Source organism: Rhamphochromis sp. 'chilingali' (assembly GCF_963969265.1).
Source record: "Rhamphochromis sp. 'chilingali' genome assembly, chromosome: 5".
NCBI lineage: Eukaryota > Metazoa > Chordata > Actinopteri > Cichliformes > Cichlidae > Rhamphochromis > Rhamphochromis sp. 'chilingali'.
In genome coordinates, this window is record NC_137932.1 from 15070995 (window position 1) to 15093220 (window position 22226).

Genomic DNA, 22226 nt, shown 5'->3' on the forward strand with positions numbered 1-22226 from the left:
TGAAATATTTCTATGCTGATGGGCTGCAGCACAGTTTATAATGTGGTAATGCTGTAATAGTAACACTTTCCAGAGCTACTCTCATTTATTATAGCCTGCCATGGTTTCTGGCTGTGAGTCAGGGATTAGAAATCAGGAGAAGATCTGCTAACTGAACCCCAGTAAACTGAATCTTATATAGAAGTGTTGAGATCAAACATAATCTCCTTCGTCAGCTTTGTTGGTTCAGTTTGTTTTTCCATTAAAAGAAAAAGAGGTAAAAGCACATCAATGCTGGTTACCTAGCATAAATCCATTAAGCTTTTTGTTCTTCAGTTGGAAAACATCCTCCTGCATTTAATAGGTTAACAAAACTAACACGTCTCAGTGTGTTAGAAAAAATAAAGGCAACATGTTTTTAAAACGACATACTGTCATTTGTTTTCTGTGGCTCCCTGCCTTCAATTCATGCCCTGAGTCACCTGGGAGTCGCCCTGCCTTGCAGACAGGCTGTGGAGCTGGGAGGCTTGCAGAAAAGTCTGGCAGCACTCCACAGTTTACCTCAGCTCTCACTGCTTCAGCCTCATATAAACAAACAACTGAATGACTTCAAGTCTTAACATAGTGTGGGAATTTTCAGTAGCTTCGCATGATTCATAGTTGCCGAGATTATGTTTCTTTTTTTAAAATTAGGATGTTTACATGGGCTGTTGAAGCGCACAGGGCAATATTTAAAGGGCACCACTTCCAAAAGGCTTTATTGTCATCATGCCCCTTGACCATTAGAGCTGTCATCTGAAAAAGATCATGAGATCATGAGTTACTTCACAATGTTACACTTCTAAATCTACCAGCGGTGGGCGTCACATTTAAAAATAGATTTCCATCTTGGAAAGAAGCACTTTATTTTGCTAAATCCTTCTATCCTTTAGTAATTAGACACACGCTCTGTTGCCTGGTAACTAATGCAACAGCTCCTTGGGATCTGAAAGAAAATGAAAGAGAGATGGCACCGGCTGCTCCGGTGCTAATGCACACAGTCCTCAGACTGCAGACAGACAGCTTTGATCCTGTGTTAACTCCATGGCCTGGCTTTGGTTGAGGTCTTAATTGCACTATAATCACTTCATCTATCTAATGCTCCTGAACTAAATCACTTATTATCCCTGAGAAACAGCAATTATTCAGGAAGATGTATAAGCAAATATCCTGCCGCGCTGCACTATTTGTTAGGGGGGAAAAGGTAGATTCCAATGTAAATATTCACACATTCTTAAATTAATTATTATTATATCTTAAAAATAAAATACTTACATTGCCAGAAAGTAAAAGTACCCAGGCATGTTATTCTTTCTTTTGCATCTTCTGATTCGATACCTCTGGCAAACAGTAGGGTTGAATAGCTGGTTGGTTTTTCCCATTTCTCTTGTTTGCTTCATGCCAAAACATCAGAGATGCCACTTTGATCAGTAAACATGTGCACCTCTTATGTGGTGCAGTGACAACCCCTCCCTTCGAACACTGTGATTCACTCCACAGAGAGCACTGGGACAGCAGCCCACAGAGTGAGTTTGCCTTCTGTGCTGTGGATGCCTGATGTCACGCCAGTCCATTAAAGCCGGAGTACGAGGGACGCGTGTGTCTGTCGGACCGCGTTACACGAGGACGACAGTGATGGACTGCCTTGGGGCTACAGTTGGAGCCTCTCGTTCCTCCATCCGAGCCGCCATCCGACTCCTGGAAGCAACCTCACGATGCCAGTAACAGCTATCTAACTGTTACTCAGTCACGCTCTCTCTGCCCAAGCATATGGGGAGCAGAGTCAGGATTGCAGCATCATGTACCTGCTTTCATCCATGCTTGAATGTTACACAACTGATGAAAGCTGATGAAGTCCACAGATGATTAATTCAAGGAACAAATTTATCCTGCATCTACTTGGTATTTGATTCGGGCACTTTAAAGCAAAGATTCACACAAATGTATGAAATTAAGTGTTACATCTTTCCACTGCATCAAAGCAGCAAGTCTACACACTCTCGTTCCGTCTTTACTATGCTACAATGCTTTTCAGACTATGAAAAAATGCTCTAAGTGTAATTTGTGGCTTATGTGATAACAGTGGTGTCAAATTCAAACATCTCATTCTCTCAGTGCAATTAGCTCCTACAGCCGACTCTAAAATTTGTGACTCCATCTCTATCCATGTAAAATAACTTGGCCTTAAATGATGTTTTGCTTAATAACAACCATGAATCTCTTAAGGTGGTATTTACAGATTTCTCACCTCCTACACAGTAGCCTTGCGCCTGTTTTGTGTTGCTTGTGAGACAGATGGATCCACTCCAGTGTGCTCTTTTCCAAAAGGCCCATGGTCCAGACCCAAGGTCCATCTGGCAGTTTGGTGGCATCTGAGTGTTTCACAGCATGATCACTGCTTCCTCAGATGCAAACCTAAACACAAAGCACTCGTTTCTCTGTGAAAATAAAGCTGTGGTTGTATAAATACTGGATGTTATTTAAACATGCGATTTGTTCCAGGTAGCTTTGATTCCCAAATTAAGCAACTTATGATTGTACTCTTCTTCTCTTTCTACAGCTCATTGTTATTATTATTAATATTAATATTAGTAGTAGTAGTAGTGGTAGTAGTAATACTATAGCTTGTCATTGTCTGTCTTGTGTATTTAAGAAAAACTGTTTCATTTCATGAAACTCGGAAATTTGTTTTCCCGAACCGGTGACTCACAAAAATGAAAATGATTTCCATGTGAAATGCGTATTTCCATGTGTCTTACTAAATTTTGTATTTATTTTTTTTGTCTCCTAAACACAGCAGTAAACAGTATAAACATTACGTTTATACGTACATCGAGGTATCGGTCAACATTCAGAGTAAAAACTCAAATTTCCCAGAGACGTTAAAGTAAACTCACTGCGTTCCGTTCCCATGGGAACAGATGAACCCTAAACCAGTACTGCAGGTATGTTAGCATGTATACGACAAGGATTAGGCTGTGTATATCTAACTGAATGACATAAAACAAATATTAAATAGCTCCGTGAAGAAGTTTTTATTCGATAGCTATAACAGTGGTGGGACTACATGCTCTTAAGCTAACTATGTAAGATACCGTATTGGTCAGAAGCTAGCAACTTCTGCCCAACTTCAAAAGCAACTCAATAGCCCAATAGCTGAGCTACTTAGACTCACCATATAACTACAATTGAAAATATAATATCTGTCTATGAAGGAAACTTTAAATGTGTGATTTATTTATTGACTTATTCTTTTTTATTATTCATTATTTATTTATTTATTTTTTTAGTCCACTTCTGGCACTTATTTTGTAAAATTACTGTAATAACTTTATTCGAACATTGTTAGGAAATAAAAACTGCACGTAATCGCAAAATGTAATCAAAGTAAGTGAGTTCGTTAACTGAATTTAAATTAAGCTGATGCAGTTCATAAATTATTATTTTATTTAGGGGAGAAAGCTATTTGAACCTACCTGGCCTGCCTGCCACCCCGTTTGTTAAATTATTATTTTAACCACATTTTCAGAAAGCTGAGTTCAATTTTCTATTCACACCCAGGACTGATCACTGCAGTGATCATTGTAGTAGACTAAAAGACCACAAAAAGTAACACACCATGCCACGGTTGAAAAAAGCTGTTGAGAAACAAAGTCATTGAGATCTATCAGTCAATGACAAAGCAGTTTCTAAGGCTTTGGGACTCCAACAAACCACGGTGAGAGCCATTATCCACAAATAGACAAAACTCGGAATGGCGATGAACCTTCCCAGGAGTTGCCGCCATAGCAAAGTTACTCCAAGAGGACAGTGACGACTCATTCCAAGAGTTCCAAGGAGAAAACCCCCGCTAACAAAAACGACACAAAGGCTCGTCTCGCGTTTGCCAAAAAATACCTTGATGATCCCCAAGACTTTTGGGAAAATATTCATCCAAAATTAGGGTCCAAATTTATCCACACTGATGTGAAAGACTCATTGCCAGTTACTGCAAATGCTTCATTATAGTTCTTGCTTCCAAGGGTTGCATAACCAGGTATTAGATTTTTCACATCACCAGGCTATTTGTAAGGTGATGGGCCAGATAGATTTAAATAGCTTTTTCCCTTAATAAATGAAATGATCATTTAAAAACTACATTTTGTATTTACTCAGGCTATCTTTGTCTAATGTTAAACTTAGTTTGATGTTCCAAAATATGTAAATGTTACAAATATGCAAAAAAAGTTAGAAATAAGGAAGGGGCCAAATACAGCACTGTATTTTCCCCATACATTTCACTTAAGTGCCGTATCTCTATACTATAATGCCTCTCTTTATCCTCCAGGGCTAATCTTATCCAAAGTGAAGATTGCAGTAACATGAGGAGGATCATTGCTGAATATCTAGACTGGTCACTGGCTACAGTGTCCAGTTTGTCAAACCTCTCTCTCCAGTGCATAGTGAACAACTTTGAAGGTGGTTTTTAGTATCGCTATTATCCACAAGTTTATAATCTCACTTGTAATAAAGCTGGAACTTAATTGCAAAATGTATACCTGTTGCAGAAAGGCCAATATATGAAGAGCTTACATCCAGTGAGAAGGACTTCATTCAGAACAGAGTGTCCCTTTCCCTGCCTCTGCATTTCGCAGCCAATGTTTTCCCAGATGGCGTTTACTGGAAGCGATGCTGTGAGCAGAAGTGGAAAGTTTGTGACGTCTCTAATTACGGCGAAAGCTGGAAACGAATGTTTTTTGAAAGGCAGCTGGAGAACATCATTGAACTTTTCGTTCCAGGCATAACAGAGCCAAAGACAGTTCTAGACATGGTCACGCTTTGTAAAGACCACATCAAGAAGCTAAACATTGCTCAGCTTCTGCCACCTGTCAAGGAGCCGCAGACGGAGGATGAGGAGCAAGCATCAGAGCTGACACTTGCAAATGATGATGATAAATCTGGTATGGACCACTTTGACTTTAGGATCTTGCTTGACAAGCTTACAAACCTGGAAGAGCTGCACTTGGTGTACAAAGTCAAATCATGTGGTATGAACTTTGAATGGAGCATGTTTGAGATGACCAACCGGGACTGTGAGTCCCTTGCCAAGGCACTTAAGTCCTGTAAGACATTAAAGGTAAGTATTGCATTAAATTACATAGTACCCATTCCAGATATCCTATGTGAAAAAAGCTTCGTGCAGAAATAAATCCCCATTCTATGTACGTTTTTTCAAGCCCTCAAATAACAGGAGTGGGATTGGGTTGAAATTTGGCACCTTATTTTGTTTTCCAGCATTTTGATGCTGCAGGATAGCTGCAGGATATTTTTGGAACAAAAAAGCTCAAAAAGCTACAGCAAAATATCAGTTTTAAAACCCAGGACAAGTGTTGCACTCAGGAGTCAAAATCTACTTGTTGCTCATTGCAGTTGTTTTTCTGTGACCAACTTTGAGCATCAACATCAAAGGATATGTCAAGAGTTCTGCAGAAAAAAATGCAAAAATGTATTTTGTGTAATATTGTAATATTTTAATACTTGCAATCTATCCATTAATTTTTATCTGGGTTCTGGCTGCGGGGGGCAGAAGTCTTAGCAGAGACGCTCAGAGCTCATCTGGGCGGACACCAAGGCATTCTTAAGCAGGCCAAGAGATGTAATCTCTCATGTGAGTAATGGGTCTGCCCTGGCACCTTCTTCTACTAGTGCACACCTAAATACCTTACCTGCATCCATTAGGTATCCTAATCAGATGCCAGAAGCCCCTGACCTGGACTTTCAATGTGGAAGAGTAGCAGCTCTACTCAGAGCTGCTACTCTTCTGACTGAATAACCAAGTTCTATCTATTTCATATTCCAATACTGATGCTCAAAGTTGATTATAGAAGAAATTTTGCTGAACAAAAAAGCTGATAAAAATTTGATCTTATTATAGTTTTTAACTGTTTTTATGTATGGATGTATGTATGGATAGTCAGTTTTTAAGTCTATCCGAACATCTATTCCATCCGTTTTTCTTCTACTTATCCAACAGAAACACAATGCTATGATGGTACATCCCCCCCAAAAAATAAATTTTAATCCGATCTAAAAAGTGCCAAATTTCCAGCATCCACTTTGTACTTTGAGAGCCTGTAGCACTAAAAATGAAGGCAAGCATATTCTGAGGGTGTCCTGATTAATTTTTCAATGTTTACCCATAAAACATTACTTATCTGATCGTGTGGTGCTGATGTGTAAGCATGTTATTTTTTGTGTGTTGCTTGGAAAGACCCATCACAGGTTCTTACTGTTTCCTCAGCTCTTTAGGCTCCATCTAAGCCACCTTGAAGATAAAAAGTGTCGTTTGTTGGTGAAGTACCTTTTAGACCACCCCTCCCTGCGCACTCTAGATTTTTCTCACAACGTGATTGGAGACAGCGGAGCCAGAGCCATCGGCAAATTGCTCACAAAGAGCAAGCTGGAGATCCTTAACCTGTATGACAACAATATTGGCGGCCCTGGGGCCAAGGCTATAGCTCATGCCTTGTCCAAGAACACAACTCTTGTGTCCCTCAATCTATGTCTGAACCGTCTGAAGGATGAGGGTGGTCAGGCTATTTGTAAGGCCTTGTTGAACAACAAAACCCTACTTCACCTGCAACTGGGAGCCAATGGGGTAACTTGGCTTACTGTGCTTTCCCTGTCTAGTATGTTAGCACAGAATAACACCCTGAAGAGCATCAATCTCTCCTGCAACACACTGGGTGAGGTAAGAGAGAAATAAGTCTACTTTTCGCAGCAAGGAAAACTGCTAAAATTAGAAACATGCTGTCTCAGAAAGATGCTGAAAAAGAAGTCTATTGTAATTCCTTATTATGTGGCTGTTTTATTATTGAAAGAAAACGGATTGCATTCCTCCGGACTGCAGAATACATTTTATCCAAAATGTATAAATTCCGCACCCTAACCATCCTATGAAATTTGCGTTGACAAAGATAAAATCTACATTAAAACCCTACAGCCCTATATTCAAGAAAGCACTAACAGGAATAGAAAGATTGTGTTTCTGCCTTGTTAGTTAATTCAATCCAGAAGTGAATTTAAAATCCTTGTCCGCACATACAAATTACATACAAAGTCCTGAATGACCATGCCCCTTCATATCTTGAAGACTTGGCAATATAGTGTATCAGGCGACAGACACACTCTTTAATTTCAAGGTTAGACTTCAAAACTTTCCTTCTTTTCACATGCACATCCAAGTTTCTCTTTTGATTTAACTACGTTGTATTTTGAATCTGGAAGCAAGTGCCACCAAGAAAGTGAATCCTTAAAAGACCATTAACAAACATAACATTTTATGGACAAATTGGGCGTCTTTGCATAAGAAGTAAGACATTTGAATAGTTTCCTTTAAATTCAGACATTCAGTTGATACATTTCTTCTTATTGTCTAGAAGTAGATGCAAAATGATTTTATTTGCATAGTGCCCTTCTCTTCATCTCGCCCTCTAGGTCCTCTATGCCATGTAGGAGGCTATTGCCATCGTAGGCTTGTAAAGACCACATCATATCTTTTCATGTAATTTCATGTGTAAAATAATTAACTGATAATTAACTGATTATTCATTTATTAGAACTTTACTCAGCAACAATTAAGGATAGCGTTGAAAACATCCATCTGTCCGAGCTACTAAAGTGTATGCGTTTTTTTATTCTGTGATATTATTTCTTCTTTAATTAGTTTTGACTGCTGTTTAGACCAAAGAACCTATTTTAATTTAGTCAACATGGCTCATAAACAGTATATCAATAAGTTAATAAAACTGATAATTGATTTAAAAAAAAAAGAAAGAAAATAATTTGTAGTTGCAAAGATATTATTATTATTATTATTATTAATAATAATAATAATAATAATAATAGATAGATAGATAGATAGATAGATAGATAGATAGATAGATAGATAGATAGGTTTGCTGTTATCCCGAAAGCCATGCAGATTAAAAACTGTCAAAAATTAACTGACAGAGAGGAAGAGTGAAACTGTTATTTTAAGTTATGGTTTCACTGTAACCACTTATTACTTCTTCTTGTTAAATTTGTCAGCTTTGGAATGCTGGTTCATTTTGAAAAACTCTCAAAGCATGCTAACGCCTGTGCAGACACAGCATAGTGAAGTCAACAGAGCAGCTGTAAAGTACTAGGATTTTCAATTATTCATAGATATGTGTGGGAAAACATGTAATAATGGAAAACTGAGTAAGTGTTGTTTCCCCAAGAGAGGTAGATCTGAATTCCCCCTTCTCATGCTCTCTCTTCTTCGGATTTTAACTGCATATTGTATCTCTGACTGGAATACACTGCGGAGGATCAAAAATCACCCACATAGCAGAAATCCAACATGCAGTACCATCAATATTTTTGACCTTGGTTTCAGAAATAGAAATGCCTGTTTTACAAAAAACAGCAAAAGACTGGTAGCAGCAGCAAAGGGGAGCTTATAAAGTGTGCCGTATTTCGAACTGCAAGGTTAGCAGTGAGATGTTTTTCAAGGTTATTGAGGCCATCAGCAGAGCTTTTAGGTGTGTGTATGTTTGCATTTGTGCAGGTTGGAGGGAACGCTTTGGAGGAGGCGATGTCTCACAACACCAGTGTGACAGAATGCAATATCCACCTGACAGACATCGAAGAGCGGAGAGTTTCCGTCATTAACCAAATGGTTTGGAACAACCAGTTTAGAAAACAAGAAACAAACCCAAGAGAGAAGAATACTGAGAATGCCAACTGATGGTTTTTATAATATAAACCCATCTTTATCAGCCGTCTGTCTTTGCAATAGATGAACGTATTCATCTAAAACCACAATAAACGAAAATATGCAGCAAAATTCAACCAAATTTGGTCTAAAACACAACAGATGTAAGTGAGCCCTACATTAATTCTAACGTAAGAAAAATGCAGGATATGATGTGTCATTAAGATCTTTAAACTATCTCAAATGAGTTGTCTGATACCTACTTAATTCATAATGATTGAAGCAGATGATTGGTTGCTGGCAGACCAGGTCATGTATCAATCATGGGTATCCTGCGCTGTCATTAGTTGTTGTTTCAAACAGTCTCCTGCAAGTTGAGCAAAGTTTATATCGGGATCTACCTACTTTGCGTAGCCAGCAGGGGGAGGGATCACAACATCACAACTCACATTTACTCCAGTTCGAGTAACATTTCCAGAAATCTTCCAGCTGAGACTTTTTAGACAATGAGTAAGTGTGAAAAATATGTCCTGTTTTGATTATGAAGCAACAGGAACCAATGAGCTTGGGACCGAGGGGATGGACCAGCACACTGTTGCTTCTGTTCTATTTACTACACTTGTTGACAGTATCAAAAGTTTCCTTTGGCTGACAAACATGCAACACTGGTTGCATCAGTTGACCTCAGATCAGTGATCATAGTCTTTCTGGCATGTCTGTTGTGTATTTTTAAACAAATAGACCAGATATTTTAGTGAGCATTTCAGTTTATTGAGTTTTTTGTTCTACTTTGATACACATGTTTGGTATTCAGTCCTTATGTAACATCAAGGCAACGTCGTGATGGTGTTGGAATACATACAGACTTGCATTGTTTTATTTTTACCTATAATCTACTGGTAAATAGTGTAACTCTTGAACTAGGCGGCAACAAAATTATCAGTCAGATGTAATTTACAGTCATAGCCATGAATCAGGTGTATGTCACAGGTGTCACACCTAAAATCACAAATCAGTCTCCAGAGCCATTTGAAGAGAGGTTATTCTGGACTAATTTAGCCAAAAAGCAGAAAAATCTATGACAGAATACTGATTTATTATATTTAGATCCTTAGTAATCACTAAGCATATGTTTATGCTTAGATATACCTTATCCCAAAGCAGTCAAATCACACCAACAGCATTTGTATTTTTAAAAAAGTATTCTAAAATGATTAAAAACGTGTTTAAAGGGAAACAAAACCATCCCAAAACAGCCTTTTTAGGGGGACTGTTCTGCTTCTCTCCATTTAATAGCAACACATCAAATCTGTCCCTGCTCCAGTTAAGTGTGTGTTTGTGTGCATGTGTGCACACAATATCCACATCGACTGACATTCTACACTCCTGTCTCTATTTATTTACAGTACAAAGCCATCCTGCTCTACAATGTTAAAAATCCACAGATTTATGGAAGTATAAAAGATGAGGCCCAAAGCATCATTGAGTGAAAGAATACAAATCATCGTACGAGCCTAATCTACCTCATAAGACATGATAACGGCTATAGCTGCTTTCTTTGCAGAAATGTTATTCTAACAGTCATCTATAGAGGAAAAGTGTATAGCTTTAAAACTTTCAGTCAGATTGTAATCGGTCAAATAGCTTGTTTCTGTTGCTGCGTAAACATTTCACGGGTAAACACATTTTTCTATTCTTACATGGGACTATGTATGAATATCACAGTGAAGCCACCTGAGAGGCTTGATGATGATGATGAAGGAGAGATTGTGATGATTTCAGAGTGGCACAGTGACTTTAGCATTGACATCCGGTGCATCCTCCTATATTTTGATTAACATAACAAAAAAGACATTTCGGTAAATTTAAATGCCCTGTGGAGACTGCATGCTGTTATTTGTGTTGTCCTCTGAGTCATGCAAGTCCACTTGAGTCTCTGACTTCTGACCAGCACGAGCTCGGTTGTGATCCAGTCCTTCACAGCTACAAAATAAGTAAAGAATCTGAATGGGCTAAAAATTAACTTGTTAGCTCAATTGATTCCCAGCCATTTTAGCTCAGATCACTGACATCTGTTCTGTGAATAGTTTAACATACACACTGGAACCACTGAAGATGTATAGAGAGCCTAAAATAATAACTTGCCATTTGTACACTTCAGTTTTTCTGTGATTAAACTAATTTATTTCAAACACTTGTCATAAATGTCCCCCTATCTCAAGATTTCAGGTGAGATTTTGGTGTTAGCATCTTGAATACAGGAGCCTGAAGCTGTTCATAACCCACCGCATTAAGTTGTTAGAGCGGTAATATGAGACGTATTATTCTGAAGAGTTGTTTTGTTTTCTTTGATAATGCAGATGTTTTTTCTAGTGGAAGATTTCTCTGGTAATAACCTCTTTTTCATGCTAAGATACCGCATTTTTCTTGTGTTTCATGGTGGAATCAATTTTAGCAAAAATCGACTTTAAAACGTTGCAGTTTACCGGACCTTTACACACAGACTAAGTGATGGATTTATGAATAGCGAGTGCAGAAGTGAAACTCAATGACTGGAGATGTTTGCATCTGCACCTCCGCCTTCTTTATGTGCAGATGAGAACATGAGTGATTATCGGGATGTTGTTGCAAGCAGAATCGTTGACCTGAATACTATCCTGAGTTTGGGGTGAGGTTGCATAGATGACCTTGAGTTGTGAAAACAGGTTAAAATTGTTAGTTAAACGTGACTCAGCCTGTTATGAGGGGGTTGTGTCTCAGTCCACAGCTCCAAACACAACAACACACATGGAATGTAATGAGTATGGCTGATTGATCACTTTATCGGGAAGGCAAATCTCAACACCAAATGTCTAAACGCAGGTGAGGTTCATAGTATTCAGTGATGGCCGTAATGGCAGTATGATCCATGTATATCCGTCGTTATGGACGTCCTCTATGCTTAACCTCCATTCCTTCAAGTGGCTAAATGACTGTCCAAAAATATTAAGGAGTGCTGGAAGAAATAAACCAAACTTTGAGCGATGGGTTGTGCTGCGGGGAGTGGCTTTTGTCACTGTTTGCATTAAACACCGCTTCGGTTCTTGGCTGCAAAAGTAAATTTCCCATCAGATACCGCATGCACTCAGCTGAGAGGAAGTAGGTTTTAGTGTTTTAAAGTAATCCTTTTATATAATTAAATCTGACACTATCAGTAGTGAATCCAGGCCTCTGCCTATTTCGAGTGTTTTCGATGGCCAGCTCTCTAGCTGTCTCTCTGATATGCAGCAGCAGCAGCAGCACAGGGCTGGCTGTGTGAGTAATGTGAAAAAGAAATCTGAAAAGCATTTTGTGTCTGATTCTTACAAACTTGTGGATTTTTGCCTATGTTTTCAATAACCTTGATGTGTTCTTCTGCTTGTTTTAATGGGAGGATAGTGAGATGAGATGAGAAGTCATTGCAGCTTGTGCTTGTCAGTAACGGTTGATGCTAGGCACTTAAATAAAGAGGTAGGCTCAATGAAAATATTGCCCAACACGAACCTAAATGGATCTTTAAGATTTTAAACTGGCGGAGTTGACACTGATTTCTCAGCAGTGCAGTGAGGGTATTTTTTACTGCTTTACAAAATGTACAGTTTGAACAGTTTAAAGAAGTGTTTATGAATCAGTTTTAAATCCTCGTGTCCTTCAGCCCTCGTCTGCTAAATTATTCAAACTCCTCCTGTGCTATATTTGGCGAGCCATGGAGTTTAATGTCATTGCAGCCAAGCACATATCAGCTGACTGAATGTTTTATCCGCACATTTATTTTCAGTTTTTTTCTCTTTGAATGGATTTCCATGAGCATTAACTTTGAATGGAGACATTAAATCATCCAGGATCAAAATGTGTTAACATGCAGATTTCTGTATTTGTCGACTGTACTGACTTCACTTTGATAAGAGCCATGAGAGGGTTAGGGTGTTTGGTTTCAGCAAAACTACTTAGTCTCGTTAGTGTGTTTTGACAAGGTTGCTTATCTTTGCGTTCCATTTCTCGTTTGGCATCCATTTAATTTTTTCATTTGCTGCTGAGTCAAAGCCCATTTCAGGCTTCATATACCGGGAAATGTTACTCATATCTTTGTAAATTGTCTGTGACTAAGATCTGTAAATATGGCATTTACACTAGGATGGGATGGCCCTTGATTTTCATTGGTTATCTGAATCTCAACAGACTCTTTAGGGCTGCACATGACACTTTGGCAGTATCCTTTAAAGCCTCGCTGTATTTTAAACAACAGTCTCATCGGGTCTGTTTTTCCCTGATGTATTGAGTGATAAATTCCACACACATACTTTGTTGTAATTGCTGTTGTGTCAGGTGACAGTATGTTTAGAAATGTTAACAAATCCTTTGTTGTGGTAACTCAGAGAATGCTCTTTTTTTTTTTTTTAAATCTCTGTGTTAAAGAGACACAAGAGTCCATGTATGAAGAGTTTCCTTGGCCTTAGCTCGTGTCATCAGAGTGAAGTTTCTACACAGGAGCCATTTCTGTGCAGCGAGCGGTGGTCGTGGTTGAGGCAGCCTTCGTTGCGATGCACGATGAGCACTGGGAAGTACAGCGCGTCCTGATAGGCTGGAGGGTTCTCCTCACTGGCCTGCTGGCCTGACAGACAGCGCGTGCTCTCTGTGGGACACGACTGCTCATTCAGGCTCCCGCTGCTCCTCCACAGGCAGCTCCGCCTGGAGCCGTACAGCCGACCCAGCGAGAAGCGGCTGGCGCTGAACGGGATGCGGGGGCTCCCAGTGTTGCAGATGCTGAGGGCGCTTCGGGAGAAGATGGAGGAGCTGCTTATGGCACGGTGGCAGCGTTCGCAGTTCTGCCTGTAGCTGCCGTAGCCTCCGGATAAGGAGTAGCTATTACAGCTCCCTGAGAGCTGGGCCAGGTCCATGAGAACCGCCTCAGAGTAGCTGGGCACTAGCTGCTGGTTGGAGCGGATGTGCCACTCGAGCTCTGTGCTGTCAATTGTGTTGACCCGTGGGATGTGTCTGCAATACACCCGCTCGTCAGATGGCGTTACTGGCACATAGTCAAAGCCGAACAGCTTCTCCACATGGTAGTGCACACAGGAAGTACGATACTCTGTCAGCACCCTCATAGGCCAGGACAAGGTGAAAGCAGCCGCTACCCAGAAGGTGGAGTTGGAAGCATACCATGGAAGGTGATCAGGGTCAGAAAAGGCAATCATATACTCCTTAAAGTCGACATTCTTCAGGTGCATCCCCTCACGTGCCTCCATGTAATCATCAAGGCCCTCGTTTTCTGTAAAGAACCTGGCCCGCTGGTTCAGGTAGGAGTTTTCAGACTCCACATTGGCAAAGCTAAAGCACTTGGTGAACCTCAGCTTGGTGATGGGGAAACCATCCAGGCCCAGCAGGTTCTTCGAGATGTCCTTAACCCCGCAGTTACCGTAGTCAAACTCCGCCTCGGCTACGTGGGTGTTTACTCTCTCATGGTAGACCTGTGTAGTGGTGTAGGCATCTCCATTACGGTAACGTGTCACCTGTCGCGTTCTCCTGACATAGTGATAGCTGATGGCCTTCCACCAGATGCAAGGCGTAGCCTGCTGCATGCGCTGTATGCGCTCCATCACGCTGTCCACATCAACCTTGTACTGCAGCTCATTCCTGGTGTAGCAGTGCCAGCATTCGACCAGGTAGACCACATAGAGCATGACCAGGAAGGCCAGGGGGATGTAGATGTAGCCATTGGAGCAGGGACTGTCATGGTACATCATAGAGTTTCCCTTGTAGGCGCTATTGAAGGTGAGGCGTGTGACCTCTGTCACCTGGCACCAGGCCATCACCCCGACACAGCCGTACATCAGCAGTGACAGCAGCAGGCATTTCCAGTGAGTTTCCTGACACAAGGACTTAGCCAGAGACTGTTTCTGAGGCTGTTGCTGCAAAAGAGAAAAAAATGATTACAAACACAGGTATTAACATAATAATATAAGAAGGAGTAACCTATACCTGAAGATTTAAATGAATGGCACATTTTAATGTGGCATTGATGAACACAACCTAAATACCTGTAGGCAAAAAGTTAAGGAGCAGCGGCTCATGTGTATAAAATATTTAAGGAAATATTCTTCGTTGCAAGTGCTTTTGCATAGTTTATGCATGAGCCAAGAGCCAACTGCTCATTGCTTGCTCTGTGCATGTTATAATCAGACGATTCCTTCATTATTACCATTAAAATGTAAAAGAAATCCTGTTGTCACGTGAGAGTTGAAGACTTGAAAGAACTGATATGATTTTAAAGAGTCAAAAACATTTAGGCAGACAGGCAGAAAAAAAGGCTGTAGTCTGACTTGGGCAGCATTTAGATGGTGCCATCCTTTATCTCCTCGGGGCACAGCAAGCCCCAGCGGCTGCATCAAAGAGCTCGAGAGCTGGTTACGCCCTGCAGGAGCACAGCCACACAAAACCTGGCAGAGATTCAAAAGTCCCAGGAAGGGGAAGATTATCACTAAATTCATTCAAAAAAAATTTGCATGACAGACCTCACTTCTAACACTTCAGATTAGACTGTAAATGTCTAGATTTTGATCTATAGGTCGCCTCTAAACACCACATTTAAAAAAAAAAAAGCATCTGCTCTATCACAGCGCTGATTTATTGAACTCGACATGTCAGCTCTGTGCTCTTCGAGTGATAGACGAGCATAAATAATCAATGTTCTTGCATCATAATTAACTTCCCGACCTTGGTCACATGGTCTTCAAGCACACTGCCAACCCAAGGCTACACCCCACAGAGCAAAAGGGATTAACAGTGAAATTCCCCACTGAGATAAACCTCCTGCAGGAGGAGTGCTCGCTCACCAGCATTCTGGCCACGTTCGAAAATTACAATCAATACTACGTGGCACATTTTGTGGCCAGTGTTACATTTTACAGGCTCGAGGTTAATGATGAACAGTTGTGCAGTAGGAGATATCGTTCTGATTATGTGCCTGCAAAGCAAATGCATCTCTGCATGTTACAATCTGATTAAAAATGTGTTAGAAAAACCTTGCGCTGGTCCTAAAATATGAAAGGAGAATCCATTTTTAATTGTAGTGAGTTACATTTATATTTAAGGCAGTTATTGTATGAAACAGCTCTAAAAGTCTTCTGTGTACAGTTAGCTGAAGGCTCTTGTATCATTTTTTAATATTTGGTTTCAGTGTTGTTTTGTATTTAGTGAAAATTCCCTTTGCATGAAAGCAACAACTGAGAATCACTTCAGCACGCCACCTTACGTGCTTATATCCTAATGTAATTTTACAGTTTGCACTCATAGGAGTCATAGATTTTAATATGAAAGTGGCTATTGTTAAAAGGAAAAACAGTTTCAAGAAGGTTCAAATCTGTACAGTCTTCACATTCAGGAGGCTGCCGTGGTGCCTTTAGTGCCTCTCGCAGTCATGGACACTTTCTCTTGACATAATAAGACCAGCTAGGTTATATAAAAAGACTCTCTTGTGTAATGGATATGTAACTTGCCCAGCATGTGTGCATGTAGGGGAAGACTGGAGAAGAAGGAGAGGAATTGGGTGTTATAGTTTAATTCAGGAAAACTGCTGTTGAGTCCTTATGTTTCCAAATCTGTTTTAGTTTTTCCCTTAAGGGAAATTTACAGACTCCCCCCCCCCCCCCCCCCCCCAATACAACATCTCACTTCTCCCAGCCCTAGTAACGTCAAGATGTCTTTTAAATGCTGCGTGACTTTCAATATCTTCTGGAAAGATATGAGCAAAGTAAGTTTTTTTGTTTTAACACTTTCGTGTACCTGATTGGACCGTGATAGATTCTTAAACCTAATTTTGGAAGCCTGCCCGGAGGACACAGGAGCGTAATCATGGCGTTCACACGCTCGAGTGCGCGCATGGGTTCGTATAATAGGCAAATAAAGCGCTTTAAGTGCTGTGCAAACACTTAAATCAGAATCTAAAAAAAAAAAAAGCCAAATGATTATTACCGTGAGATTATTACAGTGAGCATGCACAAAGGCAGCCTGTCACTTAAACATGCCACACTACTCAAAAGCCTTAATTTACTGCAAACAATTCTTACCTCTTCCCGGGGGCTTTCCGTCTCCTCCTCGGGGACGGTGGTGGTGGCGGTGGCGCTTTCACTTGCCGTTGCAGCCGATGCTGGGGACATGGTAATAACAACAACACAAAGACCGGTGGAGCATGGATCTCCTGATGGGATGGGGGCTTTCCAAAGCAGAGTGAGACATAAACACGCCGCGAACTCCTCCGCGCATCATCCGCAGGAAACCAGTGCAGCAGGAACCCAAACAGAAGGGCTCAAAGGATGCTGCATCCCCAGCCTGTTTCAGGTGGGCACACTTCGCATGGTGTAGCCTACGGGAACGCGGTCATTGTGCCTCCGAAGAAGACTGAGAGGCTGTGACTCTTCTCGCGATGCGATGGTGATGGTGATGAGGACTGCTGCGGCGAGGGATCCAGTGTGATGAGGGAAGTGACAAAGCTCCTCTCCCTGCAGGCAGAGCCCATGACACCCAGTGAAGCTGTGAAGCAGGACAAAGGAGACGGGCAGCGGCACATGCGAGCAGCCAGCCCGACACCACGATGTAAATAACACGCACGTACGTGTCCACGTAACTCACAACAGCACAGAGGGGCGCTGCTGCTGCCGCTGCTGAGGAGGGGGTGGCTCCTCTCAGCAGAGATCTTTATTCTGATCTGTATTTAAGCAAGTTCTTTGAAAAACAGTAATAGTAAAAGCTCACGTAGGGTTTAAATTCGTTATATATATGAAATTAAATAAGCCACCTGTGATGCTCCTCAGATGGTATGATTTTTTGGCTTGTTTGGCTTTGTTTCTTTTTGTCAAAGGGTTTAATTTAGTTTAGTTTAGTTTAGTTTATTCACAAATCAATCAAAAGTACAAATTCCAACATAATAGACAAGATAGCCATTTGTTAAATGGGACTCCCCAAAAGCTAACCACATCTTATGAGTAGGGGCCTAATCATCAGATAATATAATGCAAATATAATTCCCAGGTCATGTTTCCTTTTTTTGCAGCTGTTTTATTTCTGTGGGTTTTTGTTATGTATTGTTTGTGTATATTGGATATTCCCTGGATCTATCCATTTGGACTTTATATGGGTCAATAAATGTCTCTCTTTCGTTTTAGTCTGCCTATGTGTGCTGCATTTGGGTCCCTCTCTTCCACCCTGGACACCACCACAGTTTGAAGACATGCTGTACAAGATGAAACACGAGACAGCGTTTGCGATGAAAAGTGTTTTAGTTAGACACTTTGGTCAGACTTTAATAGCTTTTATCACAGGAAGGAGCCATTAGAAAATAATTTCACTGTAGTCATAAAGGGATGGACACAATCGGCTACATGCTGTGATGTTTAAGTGACGCTCAAGTGGCCAAAAGTGGCCCACGCCATTAGCAGCCTGAACTCTATATGCAAGGCAGGATAGATCCATGCCTTCATGTTGTTTATGTCGAGTTCTTGTCATCCAAGTGTCACAGCAGAAATCGATCAAAGCAGCCAAAATTTTTCCAATCTTCTGTTGTCCGGTTTTGTTCAGCCTGTGTGAATTATACACTCAGTTTCCTGTTCTAAGCTGACTAGAGTGGGCATCCGGTGTGGTCTTGTGCTGCTCTAGACCATCGGCTTCGTGGTTCTATGTCCTGTGGATTCAGAGATGCTCTTCTGCATACTTTGGTTATAACGAGTGATTTTTTTGAGTTACTGTTGCCTTCCTGTCAGTGCAAAGCAGTCTCCCCATTCTCCTCTGACCTTTGACATCAACAAGGCAGTTCCACCCAGTGAACTGCTGCTCAAAGCATATTTTCTCATTTTCTTCTCTGTAAATCATAGAGATAGTTGCATGGGAAAATCCCAGCAGTTTCTGAAATACTCACATCAGCACATCTGGCACCAACAAACATACAATTTTCAAGGTCACTTAATTCACCTTTCTTCCCCATTCTGATGCTCAGTTTGATTTTCAGCTGGTCATCTTGACAATGTCAGCATGCCTAAATGCACTGAGTTGCTGTCATGTGATTGGATGATTCCACTTTTCATTTCAAATAAACTTCCTAAAGAACATGTGATGATTCCACAATAAAGTTGTATTTTAAATTCTTAGCAAATTAATCTCATCACTCCACCAAATATAGCTTTCAGACAAAAAGAAAAAGAGTACAAAAGTTCAAGTTTAAGCTGAGATATGGTTTACTTAATGCTGTGAATAAGGAGAAGAGGGCAAAAAGACAGAATTGCCCCAAAGCGTTTGTCATTATTTCATTGTTTTTTGTGAAAGAAGAGACCATAAGAAGACCAAGTAGGGAAAACTGAATATTTATCCTTGCTTTTGTTGTGCACAGCCCTATTTAAACAAGAACACTTTCCTGTATGATCCTGGAACACCGGCCTGTGTTTATCACAGAGCACAGTATGGACATTGGACTGGACTCCTGGTGTAAAGTGGAAAAAGTAAACACAACAGTAGAGAAAAACAGATGGCAACTCTTAACAGCACTAAATGCTTCCCTCTAACAGTCAGCATTGTTTTATGTTGTAGACTGTTTTCATCATGGACCTACCCCCCTCCCATTAAAGTACAGAAGCAGCTGTGTAAGTGAGCCCTCTAAAGGCCAAACCACAGGAAGCGTCTCAAAAAAGTAAAAGTAAAAATACAGATGATTAAAAAAGAAAAGCTCTGAATATTTTCTTCTGTTTATTTGACTGCATCAATCCCAAAAGCATGCAAAACAACTACAGACTGACACTGTGAGCTCCTGCTGCTACAGACAGGACCCCTCAGCACATATCAGTAGCTGCTCATGTTTAATGTCTCCTCACTTTTAAATCCAGCAAAATGAGTTTTCTATAAACCAAGCTCTGGTTTTGCAGCTTCTTAGAAAAAGGACTAAAGCTCAATGAATAATAATGTGCTTGTGGTTTATTGTTGCTACCAGTGACAAGCCTGAAAACCGAAACTTCCGCTGTGGACTTCAAAAATAAAAGCCAGATGAACGGAGTATCACAGTGGGATGCTTGTTGTGTTCTGAATGAGTACATTAATGAGATTTGATACTTCTATGTAAGTCAGACTTAGATCCCATACTTAGATTATCACACTTTACTGTGATTGTGCTCTGAACCACGCTCACCTTTGAACTCCCCCGCTGTTTTGATACCAAATACACATCAATAAGGTTTCATGAGTGCACCTTGCACAGTTCCGAGGGATTGTTTTGACGCAGACAGACTCAGACTGATAAGCTCAACTATCTCACCTAATGAATAGGCCAACAGGTTTATTTATAAAAAAATCATAAATAAACACAAATGGGCTTTGTGTTGATCTTGTAAATGCACACCGGATGAAGGTTACTTTATATGGCGTCTTTCAAACAAAAATAATAGAACTTCCTTCCTTTCTATGCTTCAGATAACACCCGCGGTCAAACTTTATTTTGATATCTACTGCACACATGTGAAGTTTGATAAGTGCATGTTGCACACATGCTATTGTGGTGATGTAATTAGTCCATGTAGAGACAAGCATACCTTCCAAAGTATTTGGAGCCTCTGTGGTAAATCGTATTGCACAGGGTGTCACCAGGATTACAAGTTGTGAAGATGTGAGGCCTGCATATGCTCCAAAAGGGCTTAAAGGAACATGTCATTGTGTTAGCAAGTTTTAGTTCTGTGGTCAGATTTTGCATACTTAATTGGTTTTATTGACAGTTGAGTAATTGTTTTGTTAAAGCAGTTCATTTAATGCTGTTTATGAAAGTGTGCATGGGCTCATGCATCATTCAGAGGCAGTAATAATCACACAACTCAAGCGGGGAATAATCACATAAACAAGTTGTTTGGTTTTTTGATTCTATTGTTTCATTTTTCGTTATTGTATGTGATGTTGCTGCTTTCAGTATCCCTGCAGCTGTGGTACACAGTGAAGACTAAGGTTCTCAGAACAACTGAGACTTAAACATCAAAAATTGGAAATGCAAACCAACACAGTTCATTTATTTGATTATATATTTACTGTTTTTTTATTAGCACACTAGACAAGGTTGATTTCATAGTGTGTGTGTGTGTGTGTGTGTGTGTGTGTGTGTGGGGGGGGGGGGGGGGGGGGGGTATTATATAGCGCTTTTCAAGGCACCCAAAGCGCTTTACAATGCCACTATTCATTCACTCTCACATTCACACACTGGTGGAGGCAAGCTACGGTTGTAGCCACAGCTGCCCTGGGGCAGACTGACAGAAGCGAGGCTGCCATATCGCGCAACAGGGGTGTTTCCAGGAATCGTTAATGGGGTGGAACAGGATAGAAGAATAACAGGGCAGGTTGGGTGGAAGAGGGGAGGCTGGAAATCAGAATATTTGATCAGAAGTAAATACAATTTGAGGCTGGTGTAGCTCTATGCCCTAATATAAATGATGTTATATGACAGACTCTTTGTGTAAGCGAATATCATGTTTCATATTTCTTAGCCTAAAGATGTATTCATGTTAGCCACAAAGTGAAATTTGCACTGGATGGTGTGAATAGACACTAATCTGCATTAAAGGTATTTCAACTTTGCAAAAACCCATGAGCGGGGATTCTCCTGACACTGCCGACAGTCAGAAATGAATGATGAGCTTACTGAAGTCATTTGAGGGAAGCTGGAGTTTAATAGTTCAACTTTACTCTTAGATAAAGACCGATGGGGGAAAAGGAGAGGGTGTGGGAAAAGCTACTGATTGTACTCCTCCTTATCCCCTTGACTTTTGGGGTTTTTCCACTGTGACTGTGCAGCGAGGCATCAAAGTGCACTTAATGGAAAATGAAGATTATACAGAATCGTCCTTCTTCAGAATCATTATCATTTTTAAAAATAATAGTTATTAGTCGTTTCCTTATTTTTTATTAATGTGTTTATCACTTTGATCTCCAAATCCCTCCCAAATTACTGAACTTCTTCCACAATCTCATTCTTTCAGCCACTACCCAGACCTCGTGATTGTAGATATCATGATTACATTAGACAACAGGTCTTATCTATGTTTAGCACTGCAAGATTAACAAGCAGTCATTTCTTTTGAGGGGGGGGGGGGCAGATGTCACCCTATGCCCCCCTCTGGACATGCCCCTGAAAATAAATTCCAGTAAGAGTTAGTCAGAAGCCTGCGAACTGTTACCATGTCATCCTAATAGAGCACTTTGCTCTCAGACTGCAGGTTTAATTGTGGTTCCAAGGATATTTAAAAGTAGAATGAGAGGCAGAGCCGTCGGGTTTCAGGCTACACTTCTGTGGAACCAGCTCCCAGTTTGGATTCAGGAGACAGGCACTCTTTTGGATCAGGTGACCCTGAATCCCCCCTTAGTTATGCTGCAATAGTCCTAGGCTGCTGGGGGCTTCCCATACACTAAGTATTTCTTCTTCACTCATCTTTTTCACTCATTATGTACTCACACT

The 22226-nt window shown here is 40.6% G+C and overlaps 2 protein-coding genes across 2 annotated transcripts; one reads left to right on the top strand and one right to left on the bottom strand.

Annotated features, from left to right (window-relative positions):
• Positions 1-2933: 2933 nt before the first annotated feature.
• drc5 (dynein regulatory complex subunit 5) lies at positions 2934-8770 on the top strand (the record flags this gene model as incomplete). The annotated part of the gene is made up of 5 exons (XM_080883336.1): positions 2934-2963; positions 4346-4476; positions 4566-5134; positions 6299-6748; positions 8591-8770. Exons 2-5 carry the CDS (start codon positions 4380-4382, stop codon positions 8768-8770), a joined length of 1296 nt encoding a protein of 431 aa, XP_080739462.1. The 5' UTR covers positions 2934-2963; positions 4346-4379.
• An 80-nt stretch (positions 8771-8850) lies between these two features.
• tmem151ba (transmembrane protein 151Ba) lies at positions 8851-17826 on the bottom strand. The gene is made up of 2 exons (XM_080883335.1): positions 16822-17826; positions 8851-14664 (listed from the first exon to the last, which is right to left on the bottom strand). Exons 1-2 carry the CDS (start codon positions 16909-16911, stop codon positions 13222-13224), a joined length of 1533 nt encoding a protein of 510 aa, XP_080739461.1. The 5' UTR covers positions 16912-17826; the 3' UTR covers positions 8851-13221.
• Between the last annotated feature and the right edge of the window lie 4400 nt (positions 17827-22226).

What these genes read in the sequence shown, in the direction of transcription:
- tmem151ba (XM_080883335.1), bottom strand. Translation starts at nt 16,911, where the DNA reads ATGTCCCCAGCATCGGCTGCAACGGCAAGTGAAAGCGCCACCGCCACC. An exon ending in CGGAAAGCCCCCGGGAAGAG is followed by an intron (nt 14,665 to 16,821) that starts GTAAGAATTGTT and finishes TCTCTTTTGCAG; the next exon opens with CAACAGCCTCAGAAACAGTC.